Consider the following 25,429-nt stretch of genomic DNA (forward strand, 5'->3'; position numbering starts at 1 on the left):
GGGTGGCCCAGCATGGATTCCAGCTCGAGTCTCCAGGGTGTTAGGGTCAGTCATGTATGAGGTCACCAGTGAGGGCGGGTTCACAATGCAGCAGCACATCAATCAGTCCAGTCATGTGAGGTGCCTAGGAATGAGATTGAGCATGACGACAGCCCAAGGGACTTGCCTGCTGTCTCAGCTCCTACCGACACTGAACTGGCAGCAGCAGAGGCTCTGACCCCCGCCTTTCCATCGGAACCGGAGGCCTCTGTGGATTCTGAATGGCCAGCTGAAATTCCAGCATCACTGGCTCCTCTCAAAGCTCCTCTCAAAGCTCACTGGCCATGCTCAAAGCTGCAGCAGCTCCGCCACCCACTCTGGTGCCCAGGCAATCAATGCAGGAGCACCACGAGCCCATTTACTTGAAGGACTACGTGTGCTAAGGCTTGCAAACTGGGGGGGAGGGGTGTTGTGTATGTGGACTCAAGTGAGAACTGAATTGGGTGCTCCTGCCTGGCTCATTGGAGCCATACGAACAGAGCTTGGGGACTTGGGAACAATTGGCAGCAGGATCCAAATACCTGCTGCCATGAACCAATCACAGGTCCCCTGCTGGTTTGAATGATCTAATAATGTGCTTGTGCAGAAACCCTGAGTTGTATATAGTTGACCCAGCTCTCCAGTCTTGGAGTGCAGGCTACCTTATGCTGTACTTAATAAAGAGCTAATGATCACTACCACCACACCTCTTCCATGCATTGAACCCACTATATTATAGGGCTCAATGCTTTTTTTTGGCCAGAACTGATGAGACTGTCCCTAACAAAGAATAAGCAGAAGGCCAAGTCATTGGAAGTGTTGCAGTCCACCCCATCTCAATTCAAGCAGAGTTCTTCTTGCACCAACACTGGCAGCCATATTTCAGGGACTATTGCTATTCTAGCCCATGCTAGGCCCCATATCCTCTCCCTCAAAAGGGTTATTCCAGGCATAACATTGTAGTAAATCTAGACAGGCCCATCAACCATCTCCCACCAGGGAGTCTGGTCGGTCTCAGAAGCCATCCTTTCTGACTAGAGAGCATTTCTACTTCTGTCAAGTTTAGGGACAGATCAGCACCGTTTTATTTTGCCTGGGTGGACATTATGTCTGATGAATGAGTTCTTTCCATTGTTAAGTTAGACTATAGATTAGAATTCAAGGATCTTCTTCGTTGTCTCTGTGCTTCACACTCATGGGATAGAGCGCCTACGCCGCTCCCCTAATCGGTACCTAAAAAGTCCAGGATTTTTCGCACTCAGCACCCAGTGAGCATGCGTAGGAGCCCCAGTACACATGCTCACCAGAGCCAGCGCGAGGATCCCACCAGTTCCTTCTTGACCGCTGCGTTGAAAGGATCATTCTTCAGTGCTCCGGTCAGTACTTTAAAAAAAAAATTCTTGGCTTTCCTCTTGCCCATTTTTATTTTTCCTATTTCCTTGTTGTTTTTAAAAAAAGACTTTTAGTTGGACTTCGCCCTTTGGGGCAATTTTTTTCCCTTCCGTCCCGTGTTCCTGCTGCCTATGGAAAAACGTTGGGGGTTCTTCAAGCGCTGCCTGAAGTGTGGAAGTAAGATTGCACCCCCGGACAGTCATTCCCTCTGCTTGTTGTGCCTGGGCGAGGGACACCGTGTTGACTCGTGCCCTCATTGCTCAAGGTTTTCCAAACAGACACGGAAAAATCGAGCAGCAAGGCTGTCGGTGGCCTTAGTCGAATCGGCTCTTCGACCGCCTAAAATGGCATCGGACCCTTCGGCATCAATGGGTGACGCAACCCAATCCACGGCCTCAGCATTGATGGGTCCATCGTCTCTAGTGTCGACAGTTATGCCGACTGAGTGGGATCGGCCTATGAAACGACCCTCTGAAGGGTTAGTGGAGTCCACTCTGCTGAAGAAACATCAGGACAACTCGGGGAGCCAGTCGTCCCTTCCAAAGAAGCATAAGTCGAAGGACAAGCATAGGAAGGACAGCCTTTCCCGTACTCCTTCCCCTTCTAGGGATGCTTTGACAGATTCGGCATCGGCGCAAACCACTCCACCGCGGAAAATTCTTGCATCACCCAACTGCTGGAGAAGCGCATCGGTATCGGGCAGGCTTGGGTCTCAACTGACCCATTTTTCGGGATCGGAGCAGGAAATCGACCTGACCCAGCAAACTCGTTCTTCCAGGTCAGAGTCGCGTCGGCGGAGCGACAGCAGTTCAGTATCGGAGATTGAGGCTTCGGCTCCAACCGAACCCATAGTACCATCTTCGGAGAGAGGCTGAGTTGAGTGCTTCGATTTGCAGGTTCCCGCCACCACCCATGTGAGACCAGCGTCAGTGGCCTTGTTCATTTGGACCTTATCCATACCCGTCACCATATCCGTGGTACCCATCCCGCGAGCTGCCGGAATGGGACCAAAGCTCAGAAGCTTCTCACTTTTCAAGGGTCTCGCATCACTCTTCCACCCGCCGCACGCCTTCAGCATCGGCATCGATTCCTTCTGAGAGGCGTAAGGAGAGGTCTGGGAACCCACAGGCTCACCCATCGGCATCGCTTCGCTCACCCGAGCGCACTTCAACCCCGCTGTTATTGGAACACTCTGAGAGGAGAGGAGATTCTTCGACGTCAGACTCCGAGGTGGGTACCGACGATCCAGACAAGGTGCAAGCTGAATCTTCTCCAGACTCTCATATCGCAGAGAATCTTCCAATATCCCCTTCAGAGGATCTCAAGTCATATGGAGACATGGTGAAGCGTGTGTCACAATCTCTTTCGCTCTCATTGGTCCAACTGCAGCCGGTCATCGATGATACTGTGTTTGATATCATGCAGCGGGACACATCAACAGCTGTGGCTTTCCCAGTGACCAAAGTCATTCTGCAAGCAGTAAAGGAGCCATGGGCAAAGCCGGCATCCACATCGATTTCCTCACGAAGTTTAGAGCATATGTATCGTGTCCAAGAGGCTGGTGCTGAGTTTCTCTTTTCTCACCCCAAACCCAATTCGGTGGTGGTCTCTTCATCTTTGAAGGCTCTCAAGACTCACTCTTCCCCTCCTGATAAAGAGGGCAAGAAGATCGATAATGCTGGTAGACGTTTCTACTCGGTGGGAGCCTTGGGGGTAAAAATCTCTAACTATGCTGCATGTATGGCACGCTACCAGTATTCGATTTGGGAACAACTCACACCTCTACTGTCATCTATGAGTGAGGAGAAGCGGTCTCTGATGAAGAAACTGCAAAGAGAGGGATTTGCTGTGGCTAAACAACAGTTGGCTGCGTCAAAGCACAGTTTCTGCCAAGACTTTAATCTCTGCCATTTCCCTACGCCATCACTCCTGGTTGCGTTCGAAAGCCCTTCAGCCTGACACCAGGGCTTATGTGGAAGACATTCCCTTTGAAGGTGAAGGTCTTTTTAGCTCCACTACTGATAGCATCCTGCAGGAAATGGACAAAAGTATTAAGACCTTGCAGAACCTTGGCATTCCTACATCTTTACAGGCTGGAAAACCTAAGGAGTGACACAAACCCTGGCCCAAGAGGCCTTATCAGAAATTTTCCCCTGACCAATCTTGGAGGCCTTGCTCTTCGCAGACTGAGATCAGATCTCCTTATAGGGGAAATAATAAGTCTAAGTTTGCTTCGGCTTCTGCAGCTACCAATAAATCCAAGGGGTCTTTTCCTCCGAAGCAGGGCCTTTCACTTTTCTGCCGCACACATCACCGCCCCTACTTCTCCCATCCGCCTCTGTCACCATCTACCTGCATGGGAGTCCATCTCCACAGACAAATGGGTTACCATTATAACAGAGGGTTACAAGATAGACTTTGTTCAGGTTCCAACTCAGTCAGTTTTTGTCATCACACCTCCCCCCCCCCCTCTTTGCTAGAGGAAATGAGCAATCTCTTGCAGAAACAAGCCATAGAACCGGTCCCTCCAGCAGCCAGGAACGGGGGGGTTCTAGTCTTGTTATTTTCTGGTCCCCAAACGGGATGGTGGACTGAGACCGATTATGGACCTTCGAAATCTGAACAAGTTTATTGTGTACCAGAAATTCCAGATGTCTACCCTACAAACAATCCTTCCCCTTATCAGCCAAGGAGACTGGATGGCGACCTTGGATCTGAAGGATGCCTACTTCCATGTCAGCATCCATCCATCTTACAGGCACTTCCTCAGGTTCATGATAGGCTCCAACCATTTTCAGTTCAAAGCCCCTTCCATTTGGCCTGTGTACTGCACCACAGGTGTTTACCAAGATGATGAGCGTTATAGCAGCACACCTCCGGGCGGCTTCAAGGCTTAGTCATCTTTCCGTATGTAGACGACAGGCTTCTTGTGGCGGACTCAAAAGAGCATCTGTCCAGCCGTATTGCGACAACTCTCTGTCTTCTCCATACCCTAGGTCTGCAGGTCAACATGAAAAAGTCCCATTTGTTGCCATCAAGGACAGTTCAGTTTATCAGGGCTCTGTTGGACACGGACTTTCATCGTGCTTTTCTGCCTCAACAGAGAGCAATGGACATTATCACCCTCATTCATCTTTTTCAAGTCCGGAAATGGGTCACAGCACAACGGTTGCAGCAGCTGCTGGGACTGATGGCAGCGACTACAAGTGTGCTAGTGTTCGCGAAACTTTGCATGAGAGGGCTTCAACTTTGGTTCCTCAAAAAGTTTTGTCCTCTAAGGGACTCGCCTCAAAAGAAGTTCACGATTCCACCCTCGATCCTCCGGTCCCTGGAATGGTGGACTTCCAGCGACAACATCTGTCAAGGAGCTCCTTTCCATCTGCCTGTAACAACGGTTACGATCACCACGGATGCATCCCTATGGGGATGGGGTGCTCACATGGATACTCTGTGTGTGTGGGGGGGGGGGTCCATGGCCACCACAGCTGACTCGTTGCCACATAAACTATCTCAAACTGTTGGCAATTCATTTCGCCCTTATGTCCTTCCACCCCTTAGTAGCGGGGTGTTGCTGTGTTGACGGACAATACTACAGCCCTTTGTTATGTCAACAGACAGGGTGGGACAGTCTCCCGAAAACTCTGTGCGCTAGCGATGGAGCTGTGGCTGGAGTGTTTGGATCAGGGCATCTATGTGAAGGCCTCCCACCTTCCAGGGGTACTCCAGGCAGATTCATTGAGCAGAGGAGCAGCATCTTCACATGAATGGGAGATACAGTGGCATTTCCTTCAACCAGTGTTCCAGTTCTAGGGGTATCCTCAGATTGATGTTTTCGCCACAGCCCTAAATTGGAAGTGTCCCTTATTTTGCACCAGGGGAGGGATGGATCCGGCTTCCTTGGGGGACAGTCTAATGTTCCCGTGGAAGGGTAATTTTCTGTATCTGTTCCCGCCTCTTCCGCTGATGAGAATAGTCAACAAGATAAAGAGGGAGGAACCGAGGTGCATACTAATCACGCTGTGGTGGCCTTGGCAAAACTGGTTTCCGATTTTGCTCCACTTAGCGCGGGGAGTTTTTCATCATTTCCCAGCGGAGCCAGACCTTCTTTCGGCCAAAAGAAGGGCAAGTGTTTCACCAAAATGTACCTCACCTGAAGTTGATAGCGTGGTTCATCGATCCTATAAATTTTCGAGCAGAGTCAATCACGTTTTTCTGAATAGTAGGTAGTTGTCTACCCGTATTTCCTATGACAGGAAATGGGGAAGATTTGTCCGATTTTTGGCTGATACTGCAATCTCACCCCAATGGGTGGGTTTACCTGTGATATTTGATTTTCTCTTATCTTTGATTGATGCTAGACTTTCCTTTTCTTCTGTGAAAGTTTATTTATCAGCTATATCAGCTCACCATGAGCCTGTTGAGGGGCATTCGGTGTTTGCTCATCCTCGTTCGAAGCAATTCCTGAAGGGACTGGTCAGGTTGCATCTTCCGTCTAGATCACCCCCACAGTTGTGGGATTTGGCGTTAGTTTTGGATAGGTTGACAAGGCGTCCTTTTGAACCAATGGTAACCTGTTCCCTACAGCTCCTATCCTGGAAGACTGCATTTCTGATGGCGATCATGTCAGCATGCCGAGTAGGGGAGCTCAAGGCTATGTGTTGTGACCACCCGTACTTAGTGTTTCACGAATTCAGAGTTTCGTTGGCTCCTGATGTTTCGTTTCTCCCAAAGGTGGTTTCCCAGTTTCATCTTAAGTTGGACGTTTAGTTACCTATGTTTTACCCTACGCCTTCTTCAGACGAGGAGTGTCGGTTGCATGCCTTGGATGTTAAGCTTGCGTTACTTTTTTATCTGAGCCGTTCTAAGAGTTTTTGTCAGGACCAGCATCTCTTTGTTTCCTATGCTGCTCCTCAGTTGGGTTCTAAAATTTCATCTCAGCTTTCGAAGTGGCTTACTGAAACTATTAAATTGTGCTACTTGCTGGCGAAGAAGCCGTTGCCTGGACCCATTCGTGGACACTCTATTAGGGCTATGGTGACGTCGGTGGCGTTCCTGAAGGGTGTCTCCTTGACGGATGTTTGCAAGGCCGCCACTTGGTCTTCTCCCCATGCTTTCACAAAGCATTACGCTCTGGATGTGCATGCTCAGCAGAGGACTCGTCTGGGAGCTGTGGTGCTGCAAACTGTCTCTTCTGGTTGACCGTCTGTTCCCACCTAATCTCCCATGAGTGTGAAGCACAAAGATCATGAAGAAAATAGACAGGTTGCTTACCTGTAATTGTAGATCTTCGTCAAATGTGCATTCACACTATCCGCCCTCCTTCCCCACTGCTGACGGTCTCAGGCTCCCAAAGGGTTTTTCTCACACATGTTCCTGGTGGATAAAAAGGATGGGGAAATCAGACCTATTTTGGATCTTTGGAACTTAAATATTTTCTTACATGTTTCAAAATTCCAAGTAATTTTCTTTCCCTCGATTTTGCTATTAAAGTTTAATCTGGTTCACTGTTATTGATCTGAAGGATGCTTACTTTAGGGTCTTCACACACACATAGAAAACTCCTGACTGATGCCAGTTTAATTCTCCCTCACAGATCCTCTCACACTAGCTTCCAGGACTCACACCTCATGTGTCTCAGCCCTAACTAGTTTTCTGGTCTGAGTCTTGGGTAACCCTGCTGACCACCAGAATCCAGTTCTCTCCCTTTTGTGTGTCTTTATGTGATCTTAGTTTGTACACTGGAGACTACCTGATGTACTGGCAGATCTCCCTCAGAGAGTTTCCTTCACAGAAGGTGCCTGGTTTTGCCCCCTTCTGACATCAAACTCTCAGACAGAAGCTTAACCTAGCTCTGTCTCCCACAAGGAACTCAGCCATTGGCTGTTCTCAGCTCCTTGTCCAGTGGTCTCCACACAACTGACCAGCCTAAGCCTGGTCACGTCAGACTCTCTGAAGACTTCTCTATCTGAAGACTCCCCCAGATAGAACTCCTAACTCTGAGGTGTACTCTACCAAGAGCCTTTGTTTTGCCACATTACGTTGCTACGGTAACATTTCAGCCAATCAATGCAAGCCTGGTCTCCAGCTGCTCAGGCTAAATTCCTGAGTCCGTCACACAGGCATAGACGGCAAACTGATGGGTCTGTAGTTACCCGGATCCTCCTTTTTCCCCTTCTTGAAGATGGGGACAACATTTGCCTGCCTCCAAGCTTTTGGCACTTCACCTGTTGATACTAACACAACAAGCAAGAGCAGTCCTTCATCACAACCCAGGACTGTGCTGTAACTGCCTGGAGAATCAAGCTTTGAACTCTGTTTTCTTGTTTCTACTTTTAAAACTTTTACCCTGAGTTTGAGTAGGTTTTCACTTGCATTTTAGCATTCTTTTTGTGTGATATTTCCAGTTACTCAAAGTGTGCCCGTGCAAAGGGGCTGCCATACTTATTTTTAGCAGTATACTTTCCCATAGCAAGCTCTGTATTCCCCCCACATTTCTACTTCCTTCTATTCTAGCCACATTGTCTGCACTCTGCAGCCTGCATGCTCACTGTGCTTTTACATTTAGGTGCCAGCGTCCGAGAGGTACCTAGAGATCTTCCAGAAAAACAACGGATCTCTAGACAACAAAAATCAGTTCCTCTGGAGAAAATGGCTGCTTTGAAGGGATTTATATCCTGCTGAGGTTCCCTTCACCAAACTGTGCCATCCCTAAGCTCTATCTGCATATCTCCAGAAAGTCCAGTGTATATGGAGGGAAGACGTCATACTTTCCCTATTTTCCTGCAAATATCACAATCTGCAATCTACTTTTACCTCCACTGGGGAAAAATATGACTACTTATACATAGTTTAATCTGCGATTAAAAGGAGCTTGTGGTAGCAGTTTTCAGCAGGGAAAAGGTATAAGAGGAAAGAGTTAAATAACCCTCCCCCACTTGCCTATTCCTTTAAATCACAGCTGTTGCTACACAACAACAAATAAGGACCTTAGGAAAAGTATCACAGAACTGCACACTGTATAACTCCATCTTAAGTAGATATGAAAGTAAAGCAGTATGATTTTTTTATGGGAAGTGTATTAAATGTAGGAATCTGCAAGAATCATCAGTGTTACATTCTGCCTTCATACTTTGACTGTTCAGCCTTTTCCACTTGAAACACAATTTTCTTCTGCTGCCAGATTTCTGACCAAGTCGCTGACCCCGGCTGATAAACTTGCCCAAGCTATGAATAAGAGGTACTCGCTCGCATCAGTGAACCATCCAGTGCTTCGTAAATCTGGGGAGCTTTTTCATACCTGATTGAGCAAATGAACATTTCCCACACAAATCATTACTGGCCCTGCTGAATACTTTGTTGTCTCTTTTGTTCTCAACAATAGATTATTACTCATGTGAATAAAATGCAGTAATTAATTTGGAGACAATCTGCTTCCTCAAAAATAGCAGTAATTACATTGTTTAGCTGGTTCATTTCAAATACTTTCATAAAGAAGACGTGTCAAATGCTAACATGTACAATAGGCCCTTCAATCTTATTCATACTGACAAATACTGGCATTCTGATCCAAAACACGTTTACTTGGCAGTTCTGTTAACTGTAACTGAAGTTTAGTCAAAAAGCAGGATGAGGATAAAACTTTGCCTAAAGCTTCAAAACTATGTATACTTCCATTAAGATAAGTCTCATTAAACTAAGTGAGACTTACTTCCAGGTTCAAATCTTCACTCTTCCATGGAAACTTGATGGGTGAGCTTTGGCCAGTCACACATTCTTACCCTAACCTATTTCACAGGGTTCTTATGAAGATAAAGTGGAAGAAAAGATAATTATATAAGATGCTTTGGATCCCCATTGGAGAGAAAGGTCAAGTATAAATGAGATAAATAGCAGCCCTAATATCTCAGGCTGGCTTAGTTTTGTCAGAATGTGGATGCTAAGCTAGACTGGGACTTGGATGGGAGACTAACAAGGAAGACTGGACTGCTATGCAAAGGGAGTGACAAACCACTCCTGCTTATCCCTTGCCTTGAAAACCCTATAAGATAGAACTTCATTCAGTTGCCAGGAGTTGGCTGCAACTCAACAGCACACTTTATGTTTTTAAATGAAGTAAATAAATCAATAAATAAGCACACATGAGTTCAGGCTACAAGTTGCATAAACTTGCCTCAGTAGAAATGTATAATGTTGACATCTGTGTTAGAATTGTTTTTACTGTCGTTCCTCCAAGAAGGTAAAAGTGGGATAAATGATTCTCCCTTTCCCATTTTTATCCTCACAACACCTGTGAGATAGACTGAGCAGAGTGAAAGTGACAGGCTCATGGTCACCCAGAGTTCATGGCAGAGTAGGAATTTGAACCCAGGTCTTCCCCCTGAAGCGGCCCCGTGACACAGAGTGGTAAAGCAGCAGTACTGCAGTGCAGTGGTCTGAACTCTCTGCTCACAACCTGAGTTTGATTCCAGGGGAAGCTGGATTCAGGTAGCCGGCCCATCCTTCCGAGGTCGGTAAAATGAGTACCCAGCTTGCTAGGGGGAAAGTGTAAAAGACTGGGGAAGGCAATGGCAAACTACCACGTAAAAAGTCTGCCGTGAAAACGTTGTGAAAGCAACGTCACCCCAGAGTCGAAAATGACTGGTGTTTGCACAGGGGGCCTTTCCTTTTCCTTCCCCGAGTCCAACACTCAGATGCATGCAATCTTTTTGGAATGACAAATTGAATGTGTACCTGTGAAGAAGCTGGTGTGCTGGCAAACAAAATTGCAGGGGGGTGGGGGGAAGAAGGTTATACTTTGAGTAAGGTTTGGAGTAGCCCTTCCAACACTTCTGGGCTTTACCTTGTACTCAGGTTGCCAGGTTGTGGAAATCTGGAAGGTGATGATAGGCATGAGCCTTTTCCCTGACTTTTGGGCCTTAGCAGTGCTGCCAGTGCCAAGCAAAACAATCTGATGTAGCTATAGCCACTGTCTCACACTGGCTCTCTTGACTGTGTTTATGTTGCTGACATACCAGCTATTTCATTGATGCAACATCACAGAACTAATATTTCCAACATACTTACGTGTTGTTTCATTTGTAGGGGGTTCCATAGTAATAATATCAAGTCAATACCTGAGCAAGCATTTGTGGGCAATCCATCACTTATAGCAATGTAAGTAGCAGCAGTTTGTTTCACACAGAAAATGTGAAATTGTTTATAATAACTATCAGTCTTTTATGAGCACTTTATGTGCTTTTTAAACTTTTTGAAACCCTTTCTTCCTTCTATATTTGTTATCATTAACTTGGTTCCCCTCCCCACTGGTATCATGTGCCTTTCTCATTGTCTATCTGTATCCTCATTTCTGGAATCAGCAAAATAGGCTGCTGTTGATATTGAATTGTAAAGTAAAAATTGGGGATGTTTAAACACCTGCTGGTTTAACTGATGTCCTGTTCACCAGTTGCGAATAGAGACATGATTAGTCAGTGATCAGTTTGATAGTTTGTCAGTCTGTTTCTGGGTGCTTAACAGGTTGTTTCACTGTATTCACTAATGCAGAACAGTACAGTTAGTTTTTTGTGCATGCAGATTCTCATACAGCTCAACTGAGGTGTAGCACTTCCCTGTCCTTGCTAAATAATTTTTCTGCTCAGCAGACAATTGTTTAAATAGACAATAAGATCAGTCACAAATCATATAACTCAGACATCAGTACATGCTGTGTTTCAATAAAATCATATCCTTCAGTGTTCATTTAAGTAGCATTTAGTGATGATAATGGCTGCCGATTAGTTTGAATCAGCAGCGTCTTTACATATATACAGTTCTGGGGAAATTTGATACAAACTGGTTCAGCAGGCATTTTCAGCTGCTTAGCATGAACCAAACAGACCCAGTGATTAGTTCACATCTGACTGCTAACTTAAAACATGGTAAATTAACCAGTCAAATGTGTTCCCAGCAAAATGTGAAGCATTCCTAGTGAGAATGCCTATCTCCAACATTTAGAAAGCTGTTTTTGCTTGTAATACTTCCACAATGATAGTACAGTCTCTCCTGGCATTTTATATACTTTATATACTTGGGTTGGTTGCCCAAGAAAACCCCATTTGAGCAGCTGAGTTGTGCAGAGCAGGCTACCCCTGTGGCTCAGCTGTTTCAGGCACAAACCTGGTTTGGTTCATATGCCAGCTGACTTGGTTAGTGGGGTTTGCAGTTTGCCTATGAATCAAATGGTATTTTTGTGGTTCATCCTAATGCAGACTCTCAGAGTTCATCTACTAGGGTTATAATTGGGACATTGAGTTCATCTACTGATCTAGGGTTATAATTGGGACAAATGAGTGCTTAAAGGCATTCAAATGTGTTACTGATTTAAGTACATTTTCATCTCATCCTTTCTCCCCTCCATTTGTCTTTACACCAGTCCTGTGAGGCAGGGTGAAGCTGAGGAGTGATTGACCCAAGGTCATTTAGTGAGCTTCCTTGGCAGAGTCGGTATTTCAGCTTGCGTTTCCCACTCTAACCACTGCACCACTCTGGCTGTCATGTGTATATTTTGTTGCCAGGCATATCCAGCACTGGCATGCAGATGTGATAAAAGTATTTTAAGTAATAGGACCAGCTGGCAAATTCTTCAGCCAGTCTTATGAGGACCATAATACAGTGGTTCCCAACCTTTTTAGTAGGGTTATTGAAAGCCAGGTGCTTTATCAGTTCCCCACCCATCCTATCACACCTTCCAGTATTCCTGACCATATTGATTTTAGGTGGTACTGAGTTGATTTTAGTCATGGTGTGGGTTGCAAGTAGTGAGTAAGTTAAAAACTGCTAAATTACATGTTGCGATTATAGAGGAAGCACATGATTCTGAGGTGATTTCTACTACTTCCACTATCCTCTTATGAAACTTCCTTTCATAAAAAAATAAGTTTATTTTTTCTTCTTTAGAAGGGCTTAGTGATTTGGTGGATAAAACAAGGAATGTAACAAGTTGATGGGTGATTACAGCAAAGTACCGCAGAACTATGCATCAAGGGAGCTACAGTTTCACACACCCACAACTTTACTGAATTGGCAGAGTATTTTCTGCCAGAGAGAGAGAAAGAATGATTTCATTTGGAACTCCTCCTTAAACCCAAAAACTCTGTTGAAATAGGTTTCGCTTGTGTCTTGGGATGTTTTCCTCAATCTCCTAACAAGACCCTAACCTACTATATCCCTAAAGTAACACAGGTTACCAGCTCTATCTCTGTCTCTTTGTCATTCCCAGAGCCCTGTGTACCTATACTATAGTTGTCTGAGTTCTTTTCCTTCACTGGGCAAAGCCTAACTACCTAGATAATCTCCTGGTAATTTTTCCTGTTTCTCTATTGCTTCCACAAGCCCTGTCTGAGACAATGACATACTTTCCATTGTCTCATTGGCTGATGCCACTTAATATCTGCCTACTTCCCTTTTATGCAAAGATCTGCTGGGATGACTTAAGGTTGGTACTGGAGGCTGTCTGTCACAGTGACCTACTTTAAAAAAAACAAAGCATGTAACAGATCAATAAAGCTGCAAAAGCCTGGGACTCACTTTCACAGGTTTCATTACCCACATTTGTGTTGGAACCTACATGATGAAGTACTGTCAAAATACTGAAGAGAAGAATTTAAGCCATTTTTGAAATTAAGAAAATTGAGCCAATGACAAAGTTGATATTCACTAGCAAAAATCACTTTCTTGGTTCATGCTGCATTCAGCAAAAACATTACAGTGACATATAAATAAGTGAAATGATGAACAAATTTGTTAAAAGTTACATTTTGAAGCTTTTTCATACAGGGCTTGCTCTTGAGAGCAGTGACACACCAGTTAGGCTGATATTAAAAGTTTCTGGAGTGCTTAGAGCATTACCTCACATGCTCAGTGCAATAATCTCGTTCCTACACTAAACATTTTAAACATGGTCAACACTAAATCCATAAAGTTGTAACTGGTCCAAGCCATAATAAGCATATCATTGCGATCTGGGAAGAAAGTTTAAGAAATGGGGGAAATCTGTTTGTGGCATACTAGGAGTATCAGCTCTTGTGGAGAGGGCTTTAATGAACAGGTTGTAGGCAATGTCATGAAAGCTTTATGAGACCTGCCCAGTATAAGATATAAACCTTGAGTGTTACATCTGTCCTTTCTTCTTTTTCACAGCCATTTCTATGACAATCCTATTCAGACTGTGGGAAAGTCTGCTTTTCAGCATTTACCTGAACTCAGAACCTTGTATGTATTCATATTATTTAAAGCATCACCTCTGAAAAGTGACCTCTTCACTCCTGTTTTTAAAAGAAATGCTATTAATGATGTTGTGTTTGTAACTTTAGGACTTTAAATGGGGCTTCACAGATAACAGAGTTCCCTGATCTGACTGAGACAAGAAGTCTGGAAAGCCTGTAAGTACCAGACAGATAGTTCATGTTACCCTTCAAAGCAGATGGCATTAATTAGTGCAGATGCTGACTCATTTTAAATGAGCTGTCCGTCAACCAATCCTTTACAATCCAATCTGCAACCTGTTTAAGATAAAGTGCTTAATCTGAGATGGTTTGATCCCTTTGACTCTGACTGAGTTAATTTACTTACCAGGCCAACAGCCCACTTTGCACAGTGGGAAAGAAGATGTCTTCTCCCCAGCATGCACATAGGCTGCTAACAGACAGACAGCTCAGGGTGGCATCAAGCCAACCCGGAACTGAACCAGCCAGAAAAGGAGCATCCAGGACTGCCCTGACAGCCCATGGAAAAGGGACAGGCTGTGGGCGCCCCGGAGAGCATCTAGAGCAGGGGTGGGGAACCTTTTTTCTGCCAAGGGCCATTTGGATATTTCTAACATCATTTGTGGGCCATACAAAATGATCAACTTAAAAACAGTGCTCCGCCAAGGGAGAATGATTCAGACCAGCAAAATTAACACCAATAATTTTTCTCTATTTGAAGTCATCTGGGGACAGCCTAATTTGGTGCACACACCCACAGCCCTAAGCAAAGGTCTAGGTCCAGGACTTTTTTTGTAGAGAACACCATGTGGCTTGGCTCGGCCTAGCAATCCCAAGGGCCAGACCATGTGATCTCCCTCAGGCCGGATGTTCCCCACCCCTGATCTAGAGCACTCATGCACCCTGTCTGTGGCTCCCCAGGCACTTTCTGGGCACTTCCCAGCTGTGCAGATGGCCAGATTGGCACATCAGAGGCACCTCAGCAAAAAGGCACCACTTTGAAAGTGGTGCCTTTTTAAGCTGGCTCTTGGTGAGTTGGGGGCAGGACAGGGATGGCAGGCAAATGTGCGTGTGTAGATGCTGTAGTGCTCTGCCGCCGTCTTCCAGCTCTCTCCTGGCTTCCCGGTGGGAGGCTGAACAGGAGCCCCAGCAGAAGAGGCATTGTTGATTAATTGACTGCCATCAGGCTGATACGATAGTTCAGGAAGTAGACCACCAGCCTACTCTGCTTCTCTGGTAATAATAAAGTTATAAACAGGCTCTCTGGCCAAACTCAGAGTCCAGAGTAAATCCTGTTATAAGCAGGGTCTAAGGCAACTGGAGCTTCTGCCAAGCCTTGACAAAGAGTCCAACACAAACAGCCTTGTCTTTAAGATTTATTGGAGTTCAAGCTCCTTAGTCCCATTACCTTGGTGGTTTCACCAGTGGTCAAAATAAGTTTTAAAAATGCAATATAGCAGATAGGTTTCATATATCGGCCCTCAGGCAAGACAGCATTCCAGTCCAGGAAATACAAACACAAAATCCAAAATTCCCAAATCAAAATAATGGTTCCAAGGTACGCCGCGACGTTTCCTTTTGCATGAGCCTCAACACAGCATGGCTTAGCTCAGCTTGGCTAGCAAAATGGGGGAGAAACTTCCCATCTTTTAGCCTCTAGGGGGAACTAGAAACCATAATTAACTACACCTGTTCCCCCTAGCTAATCTCAAATTTTACACATCAACTAGGCTAGATTGAATCGATCTAGTTTAACAGGGATTAAAAAGGGGACTCCAAATGATTCTTGCCAGTTTACAGGTGGCCTGCCAGCCTCAGGGACTCCAGCTGAAGGCTAGGCCACTGCAAATACTTACCCCAGGATCTAGAGTTGCCAACTACCTTTAAATTAAGTGGTCCCAGTCACTGCAGATGCACTTTTTTAGGGCACTTGCCTGCCATCCCTGGGGCGGCTTAAACTGCCCGTCTGTAATCAGCCATAGTGTATCATCTAAGGCAAGTGCTCCATGCAAAGACCAAGACATACTTAAGCCTGATTCACATAGACTTCTCCCCACTTTCTTTTCAGGAAGAAGGATCATGTACATTGTGCCTTGGCATGAAGTGTACATGTGTGCCAAATGAAGAGACAGAGAAAAGTATACATGTACTTCCCTTCTGTGTAAAGATGACTATCAACCTATTAAGCTATTAACTGAGCTTGAGGCACTACATAGAATTTTATTCTTGCACTTTAGTTTACGTTGGTTGCAGATTTGGCTATTGGTTAATAACCATTGCATCATAACTGTCTGTAATTTCTTAACAGTACCCTAACAGGAGCCCAGATAATCTCTCTTCCTGAAACAGTCTGTGATCAACTCACTAACCTTCAAGTACTGTAAGTAAAAGATGAATCTTAATTATATGAATTTGTCAGTGTACAACTTTTCTCAATATTGTACAACAAAATCACTGTAGAAATTCAGCTACTTAGAGCCAAACTAGATGTGATAGCATCCTCGAATTCACCATGGGGAAACCTCCATTGTTAGGATTGTAACATGGGAAGAGGGGGTTCCTGTGTCTCCCTCTGATGCTGTTTTCAAGAGCCTAAACCTCAGGCACTGGGGCTCTTGAAAATGGTGTGTGGGATGGGGTAATAGGTGCCCCTCCTTCACTTTGCTGTGGTACCAGCCTTGATCAGCCCAGCAGCACTTTTAGACAGAGGGAATATCATGCCAAAAATGATTGAGGCATTCCTGCAGTGGACTTGGGAGTGCTGTCACTTGACTCTTAGATGACTAAGCTATAAGTAGGAATTCTAAAACAAACAAACAAACAAACAAGTTATCAAGATTACCATTTAAATTATCAGATAGGATGCTACTGCTAGCTGTGATGTGTTTATTCAGTATTTATCCAGTGCCGTTTTTTTAATTCAGTTTTTAATCCAGTGCCATCTTTGTGCTAAGTGATAAAAAGAACATAAAAGTGGAACAAGATCTTCTGAGAGTTCATACAGTTTGTATTGGATGAACAGGACTACAGTGGAAGCAAATGAAATGAATTTGTAAGAAATAATGAGAAAGAGAATGGAAAGGGATCATTAATTCAAGAAAGGTTAGACAGATTAAGGGTAATTCCCCACTAGGACCTAAACCCGTTTTTTTTCAGAGTTTGACTCCAGGTCATTTACCTTCCATTTACCCCTGATTTTGTATCTGTGATTTATTTTTCTACACCACCATTTGTCCCAGTTCAAATTGCCTGCCTGACCCGGGTTATTGATTCTACATTCGAATTCCTAGTCATCAACAGGGGAAAGTGGAAGGGCAGGGAGTGAAACAGCTCTCCCTTTAGGGAATCTGGAGGTTGAGCAAGGGGAGGACTTTCTCAGTTTGGTAGAAGGCCCTCCAGAGTACCAAGGAGCAGCCAGACTTGGGACCCAGCACCCCAAAAGCCTGGGGATCAACACAGGAGAAAGCAAGACAGGAGACCTTCATGGAGGAAGGCATCCTACTCCTGACAGGAGAAAAAGAATATCCTGGTAGTTTGAAATATGCTGCCCACTCAGCTCTCTCCTCCACAGTCAAGAAAGGGTGGCACCTGTGCCACATTTGAGTCCTTCAAATCCATCTGATGTGGGTGGGAAAAGAAGCCAGCCTCCCTTTCAGCCCACTTCCAACTGAACTGCAACCCAAAAACAAAAGAAGATGGGTTGTTGGAAGCAAGTACATGGTGCACAACCCAAAATGGACAACAAAGAAAAGAAGAGGAAAATATATAATAGAACCCCCCTACAGAAATAAAACCTTACACATGCTGACAAATGACCGATTAGTGATAGTGCAGGTGGACAGATAACAGAGGCCAAAATATTAAAAAACAAGTTATGCTTCTACCCTAGTATAACCTGGGATATCCTGTGAAGGAGTGAAGAAATGCTAGTACAAACAGCATCGTGGTAACCTGTGACAATGGCGGGGGGGACATGAGTTGACCGCACTTTAGTTATAGAAACATAAAATACCCCGAGATAAAACTAGGGGTGAACCCAAGTTTAGCATAGAATGTCATTTCACGGACAGGGTTGAACCAGGATTAAAGTCCTGGTGGTGAATCATCCAAAGAAGGTTTTGTGATAAACTAAAGAGTCTGATGACTTCAGGGACAGAGGAACCTGTTAGAAGACATAGTGGTAGAGAGGTGACTATAAAGGAAGAAGAAAGAAGCCCAGTTTAGATGTAGGGACCAGAAACAAATATAAAGGCATAGAACGAGGAATACTGTAATCTTAGTAACAGGAAGCATAGAGGATGTCAGTGGTGGTCGAATGAAATCATATTTACCCAGCAGGAGAGAATACCAACTAGGAGGAAGATCGAGATGAGTAGCTGTGTTAGTAATCTGTCGCAATAGAAAAGAGCAAGATTCCAGTAGCACCTTAAAGACTAACACATTTTGCGGCAGGGTATGAGCCTTTCATGTGTCACAGGTTAGTTATTTAATAAGAAATGACTAGACAGTAGTAGCGGAAGCTTTAAAACCTGAGAGCAGTCTCCAGTGAAGACAAATCTTCAGACATTGGAGAACTGAGATTAAATTTGCTCAGCTGTGAATGCACATATGGTGCACTTAGATGAGGTCTTGAGGAACAATTTTATGATCTGCTCATCTCACTGAAAATGGAAAAGGATAGAGGTTATAAACCATTACTCTTTAACTTGTTCCATGAACTTATAGAAATGTAAATAAGAGACCTATTTTTATATGACTGTAGTTACCGAGATTTGAAATTTGTATAATATATATCAAAATATGTGCCAAAGGATGGAAGACAAGCTTCTTCTGTTTCTCAAATGCTTTTTAAGAATCTCCAAATGTCTAAAGAGCATGTCTTGAAGAAGAGAAATCTTATGTCCATCCCCCACCCTAAATTTAGCTTAGGCTCAGACATGTTTGAAGAGTGGTTACTGTAATAATTCCACAAGCACATCACATCAGAAGGATTGAAGGTTTTATTGGAACAAAAGCAGGGCCTTTCCCTGACCTCTACTTGAACAAAACCAAAAAGCCAACAACCAGCAGGAAAGTGAAACCAAATTGTAGCACAGGCTTTTTGACCCTAAGGGGAAATAACTAAACAGTTCAATAACGGAATATCATCAAACTAACAACTTGCCATGATATAACAAAAGGATTTATTTCCTGCTCATTGTTGGATGTTCTCATGCTAAACATACACTCAAGCTAGGGATGCCAGTCCCCAGGTAGGGCTGGGAATCTCCCAATTTTGGGAATTCCAGCCCACTGCCAGTTAGCTGGCTGGTGGGGGTGTCAGTATATCCAGTCTACAGGCCACAGCTAGATCTAGATGATCTAAATAACAGCTGAACAAGCTGGTATTGCTCCAGGTTGCATCAGCCAAGATGATGTAATGGGGTAGTGCTTAGTGACTCAGCACTAAGCTGATTGGATACTGAATTGTATAAATGTACTATATGCCTGTGCTGTGGTGTGTGTATAGTGGATGTGTTGGCAGAGCACTTTGTCAGTCTGTATAAATATTGTAAATAAATCTTGTATATAGTTAGCTTAACAGCAACTGTGTACAGTCTTCCTTCTGCAAGTCTCGAGAAGACCCCACACTAAGCGCAAACAGGGTTATGGGCCCAACACACTTCCACTGCACCAACGCACGCTGAGAAGTGGTGGTCTTCGGACGGAGACGAAGGAAAGCTCCAGCATTGCGGGAGAAAGCAGCTCGGAGGAAAGTAACAGCAAGGCTGATAACCAGGTGCAGAGCAGCATGGCTCAAACAACGGCTGCGCTGCTGGTTGAGAAGCTCACTCCCGTGAACTACAATGTGTGGCCTGTGCAGATGGAGCACTACCTGAAGAGAGAAGGGCTGTGGGAGAGAGATTCTTCGGCATCACCCACACACGCAGAGGAGGTCTGTGACCAGAAAGCCCTAGCCACCATAATCCTCAGTGTCGCAGATGACCAGCTGGTACACGTAGCGGGGAAGACGCAGGCCAAGGAAGCCTGGGAAAGTTTGAAAGCCGTGTATGTCCAACAGACTGCTGGCTCTCTGATTGCACTGACACGGAAGATGTATCACAAATGGATGCAGCCAGAGGAGTCGGTGAGAGATCACCTCAATGCCTTGTCAGTGTGTTTCCAGGAGCTGGAGCAGAGAGGGAAGGTAATTCCTGAGGAGGATAAAGTTTATATTATCCTAAGCTCCCTCCATGAGCATTTTTCTATGCTGCTCATGGCCTTTGAAGCACAAGACACAGATAAGCTCACTCTGAGTTATGTGACCGGGAAGCTCTTGGCAGAGGACCAGCGGTAAAAGGAATGCCGAGAGCAAGCCGCCCACGCGAGTCCCAGCCAGAGGCCGGAGAAAGCAAAAGAACCAGCCGGAGAAGGATTTTCATCCAGCTTGAAGCAACCGGAGGAGAGAGCTCTATGTGTGAAGAAATGTTTTTCCTGTGGGTTGGAGAAACACCTAAAGAAAAACTGCCCAGTGGTGAAGAGAGGCAGGAAGAAGTTGTCTTATCAGAGATAACAGGTCACGTTGGTGCAAACAGACTTGCCCTTACAGCACGCTCCATGGATTGTAGACTCTGGAGCCACACAGATATTTCGCCAGGAGAAGGAACTACTTCGGGACATTGTGCCAGCAAGCCTGAAAAATGTCAGCCTTGCGGATGGCAGAACAGTAGAAGTACTGTGCATGGGGAGTATCTATTTTCCTGAGTTTGAACACACATTTGAAGGTGTTCTGTGTGTTCCTAGCTTGGAAACGAGTCTGCTGAGCATGTCAGTCCTTGATGAAGCAGGTTTTTCTGTTTCTTTTGCTAATAAGCAGTGTAAAATCTTTAAAAGGGGCAAGCTGTTAGCCAAAGATAATTTTGAGGATAATGTCTATGTATTAGAGAAAGGTGCAATGGGAGCAAAATTGGTATTGAACAAAAAGCCTCACCACAGGTGTATCCACCTGCTACATAGGCGTTTGGGGCATGCAAGCTTTAACACCATAAACAAAACTTTGGCTATCTTAACTGGGGAGAAGGTTATGCCCTGTCATTCATATTTAGACTATAATATATGTAAGCAAGCTAAATCAAAAGCGTATCATGTGGCAAGGAAAAGTAACAGGATATCAACAAGGCCATTGCAATTAATTCATGCAGATGTAATCGGCCCATTTCCCCCTAGTGTTTCAAAGAATCGGTTTGCCCTAATTCTGGTTGATGATAAAAGCCGTTTTGCCTGAGTCTACGCAATGAAAAACAAATCAAATGTGTTTAGTACCTTCAGGTATTGGGCAAACAGGGTGCAAAAGCAGCTAAGTTGTAATATTGGTGCTTTATAGATGGACATGGGCGGGGGGGGGGGGATTTATTGGGCATCAGTTTGAGTCCTGGTTGAGAGAACAAGGGATAGAGCATAGAATAGCCAACGTGTCAGCGCCGTCTGAAAACGGAGTAGCTGAAAGAAAAGGCGGCATATTACAGACTATGCTGCATGCTATGCTCAAAGACAGTGATTTGAAAATCTCATATTGGTGTGAGACATTAAAAACCATCTGTTTTGCAGTGAACAGACTGTGGACACAGGCCATAAACGATATTCCCTACAAAGCACTGTATGGCAAAAATCCCAGTCTAGAGTTTCTAAGGATTTTTGGTACAAAAGCCTGGGTAAACATACCTGAAAACAAAAGGAAAAGGGTGGAGCCAGAGCTAAAAAGTTATTGTTTCTTGGTTACGAAAATGGTATGAAGGCCTATCGGTTTGCAGATGAACATAATATGTTAAGCTTTAGTCGCTCTGCAACTTTCTGTGAGGATCAGCATTGGCAGAGAATTCATGCAAATGAAGTGCCTTCTACTGCAATGTTGTGTCCGTCCCAACAAGCAGAGGAAGGGGGTGTAACTATAAAACAAGAATTGTCTTCACCAAAGGCATTTCAGAGGTCACAGTCCTCTGAGAATGCAAAGAGTGCAGAACAGAAAATAAGGGGTGCCTGACAGATCTAATAAAGGAGTGCCTCCGGTATGGTACGGTTTTAGTGCTGCTATAAATCATGTGTACTCGAAAGAGCCGCAGAGCTATGAGAAAGTACTAACCTTGGACCGGGAGGAACGGGAGGGAGGGATGCTTACAATGCAAAAGGAATTTAACTCCCTAAACGAGAATAGAGTGTTCACACCTGCAGCTCTACCAGCTGGTAAATCAGTCATTGGATGTAAATGGTTGTTCAAACTAAAACGACTGACTGATGGGTCCTTTCAGAAAAAGGCTAGGCTGGTTGCCAGGGGTTTTACACAGCTGGAGGGCAGGGACTTTGATGAGAGTTTTGCCCCCACTGTATGAATAGAAACCCTAAAAGCAACATTGTGTAAAGCAGGGGTGAGTGGCATTGCAGTGCATCACTTTGATGTCACCACCGCCTATCTAAATGCCACAATCAAAGAGGAGTTGTATTTGCAACAAATCCCTGGGTTTCCCAATGCTATTGATCTACCAGTCCTAAGGATCAACACAGCACTGTATGGTCTTAAACAGTCAGCAAACGAATGGAATAAGTGTTTGAGCAATGCACTGGAAAGTCTGGCTTTTACTCAAAGTGTGGCTGATCCTTGCTTATTCTGTCATAAAGTATATGAACAGGAATGTTATATTCTGTTTCACGTGGATGATCTGTGTATACTATGCAAAAGTACTGAGCAACTTGAGTGGTTTATTAAAGAAGCTCAAGCTCTGTTCAACATAAAACACCTGGGAGAGATACAACACTATCTCGGTATGGGGGTCACTAAAAGTGCTGAAGGTCATTTCCAATTATGCCAGGAAGAAAAAATCCAGAATCTCTTAAAGGTATATGGGATGGCTGAGGCTAAGGTTGTACAGAGTCCTATGACAACTGGTTTCATTAAAGAAGAGGATGATACTATGCTAGAGAATAAAAGTATGTATCAATCCTTGGTGGGATCTCTGTTATATTCAGCATGCTGGACCAGGCATGACATTTGCATGGCTGTACATCTACTGAGTCAAAAATGTGCAGAGCCACGACAAAGGGGCTGGGTTGCAGCCAAATGTGTACTTAGGTACCTCAAAGGCACATCAGGGCACAAACTGGTAATGAGCACTAACAGTGAGCAGGTTTTAATGGCTTATAGTGATGCAAGTTGGGGAGAAAGACAGGATGGCAGGTCTACCTCTGGGAGTGCAATATTTATGTTTGGTGCTCTGATCATCTGGAAATCACTAAAGCAAACGCAAATATCTATGAGCAGTTGCGAGGCAGAATATTCTGTGATAAGCAATACTGTTATACAGATTGAGTGGTTGAAACAGTTATTGAGTGATCTGGGAATAAAGAATTCAACACCTGTAAATGTGTACTGTGACAGTACGGCTGCCCAACATCTCACCAATGACAGAGGGATAAAGAGCAAGATCAAACATATTAACATCCAATACCAGAATGTAAGGGAGGCTGTTAATAAAGGTTTGGTAATTCTAAAGCATTGTACATCTTCTGAAAATGTTGCTGATGTGTTTACAAAGAATGTAACAGTTGACAAGTTCCTGACGTTAAGGGAAATGTTAATGCTGATGGTCTGAGACCTGAGGAGGGGTGTCAGTATATCCAGTCTACAGGCCACACCTAGATCTAGATGATCTAAATGACAGCTGAACAAGCTGGCATTGCTCCAGGTTGCATCAGCCAAGATGATGTAATGGGGTAGTGTTTAGTGACTCAGCACTAAGCTGATTGGGTACTGAATTGTATAAATGTGCTATATGCCTGTGCTGAGTGTGGTGTGTGTATAGTGGATGTGTTGGCAGAGCACTTTGTCAGTCTGTATAAATATTGTAAATAAACCTTGTATATAGTTAGCTTAACAGCAACTGTGTACAGTCTTCCTTCTGCAAGTCTCGAGAAGACCCCACACTAAGAGCAAACAGGGGGGAGGCCCCACCCTCAAGAGTGACCACTGGGCAGCCTCCACTCTCCATAACCTTCTGCGAGATTCTTGCAGTAGACAGAGAGAGGCAGCCACCAGCTGCATGCCTGAACTCCAAGTGGAAAATTCACTACTGGAGTTCAGGCATGTGTGGCCCCTGCTTTTTGCAAGCAGCTTTTAAAGCATCCCTTAAAGTGTTGTTTGCAGTGGTGTGGGGGGATGCACCTGAACTCCAAGTGGCAAATTTGCCACTGGCATTCAGGTTTGTGTGGCCCTCGCTTCTTGCAAACAGCATTTAAAGGATCCCTAAATGCTATCTGCAAGAAGATGGGCAAACAGCAACTGAAGGGACCTTTTAAATGCTGTGTGCAAAAAGCAGGGGGCGGAGGTGTGCCTGAACTTCAGCAGTGAATTCACTGCTTGGAGTCCAGGCGTGCAGGGCGCCAGTCCTGAATGCAATGACATCACTTCTCTGTGATGTCAATATCATCGTATTGTGAATACCCCCTCCCCCTCCAAGAACACCCCCCAAAGTCCCCCACCAAAGAGGAGGTAGGACCTGGCAACCCTAACTCAAGCAAGAATTAGTTCTGCTTAAGTATTTTTGTTATATGATCTTTATTTTCTTTCTCAGCCATACTTATTTGATTGGATTTTTACCAGTATTCCCAAGATGTGTGGGAGAGATATTTCTTAAGGATTATTGTCACTTGCAAGATTGCTGTAGAATTCATTTAATCACAATTGAAAGTAATAGTTTTTATGCTTCTTTGTGAACAGGCCAACTGCACTTTTCTTTGATGTTACATCATGGTGAATGTATCTGGTTTTAGTTTGCTTGTCCAAAATTATAATAAAACTAATTGTAACAGGCCATCACTGTCCCAGCATGATCATTATAAGTAATTCTGTGGAAGTACTATTTAACATAGTGGCATTAAAAAATACTTTCAGCTATGTACTCTCTTTGCATTACTGATATTGGGAGCAATAAATATAGCTCCCCATCTTATAAAGCATGAAATAGCACCCAAATGAGTTTAAGTATTATAACATCAAAATATTTCTACCACTACAGATCATATAGCTGTTACTTTTCTACCAGGCAATGGATTAGAGTTGTCCACTGAGATAGTGACAAACAGTATGAACTGCCTTGCAAAGTCTCGAGGTGGCAAGAGGAAGGTTGCGGGCCTAACTCGCCTGGAAAATTATAGATGTTTATATACAAATTCTAGAAGTGTCTGAGGTAAAATCGGGGAGTTGGATTGCTTAGTGTTGGGGGAAAATATAGACATTGTGGGTATTTCAGTGGAACACGGTTCCTGGATATAAATTATATCGGAAGGATAGAGAGAGAAGGGTTGGAGGTGGGGTGGCTCTGTATGTCAGAGAGGGTATACAGTCCAGTAAGACTGAAAAGGTAAGAGAATTAGACTCCCTTATAGAAATGCTTTGGGTCAAAATAGTCAGCCCAAAAGGAAGTTTAACTCTGGGAGTTTGTTATCACCCACCATATCAAAAGATAGAGGATGATTATAAAATGATGAAAGAATTAAAGATAGCGGCTAAACATAAAAAAACTGTGTCATAATAGGTGATTTTAATTACCCACAGATTGATTGGGTCAATATGTGTTCTGGTCGGGAGAAAGAGATTGAATTTTTAGACACATTTAATGACTGTGCTATGGAGCAAATGGTCACAGAACCTACCAGGGGTGGGGCAATCATGGGCTTGGTCCTAAGTAATGCCCAAGACCTGGTGAGAGATGTAAAAGTGATTGCACTGCTTGTGAGCAGTGACCATA

At 44.3% G+C, this 25,429-nt stretch overlaps 1 protein-coding gene across 2 annotated transcripts in view; it reads left to right on the plus strand.

Annotated features, from left to right (window-relative positions):
• The window catches only part of LGR5 (leucine rich repeat containing G protein-coupled receptor 5), a 147,603-nt gene that overhangs the window by 96,641 nt on the left and 25,533 nt on the right, over positions 1-25,429 (plus strand). For both annotated transcript variants that reach the window (XM_060245083.1, XM_060245082.1), the window contains exons 8-11: positions 10,492-10,563; positions 13,588-13,659; positions 13,761-13,829; positions 15,961-16,032. In XM_060245083.1, the coding sequence (XP_060101066.1) occupies positions 10,492-10,563; positions 13,588-13,659; positions 13,761-13,829; positions 15,961-16,032 (285 nt within the window). The remainder of the gene's footprint in view (positions 1-10,491; positions 10,564-13,587; positions 13,660-13,760; positions 13,830-15,960; positions 16,033-25,429) is intronic.

Source organism: Heteronotia binoei, chromosome 8 (genome assembly GCF_032191835.1).
Source record: "Heteronotia binoei isolate CCM8104 ecotype False Entrance Well chromosome 8, APGP_CSIRO_Hbin_v1, whole genome shotgun sequence".
Taxonomy (NCBI): domain Eukaryota; kingdom Metazoa; phylum Chordata; class Lepidosauria; order Squamata; family Gekkonidae; genus Heteronotia; species Heteronotia binoei.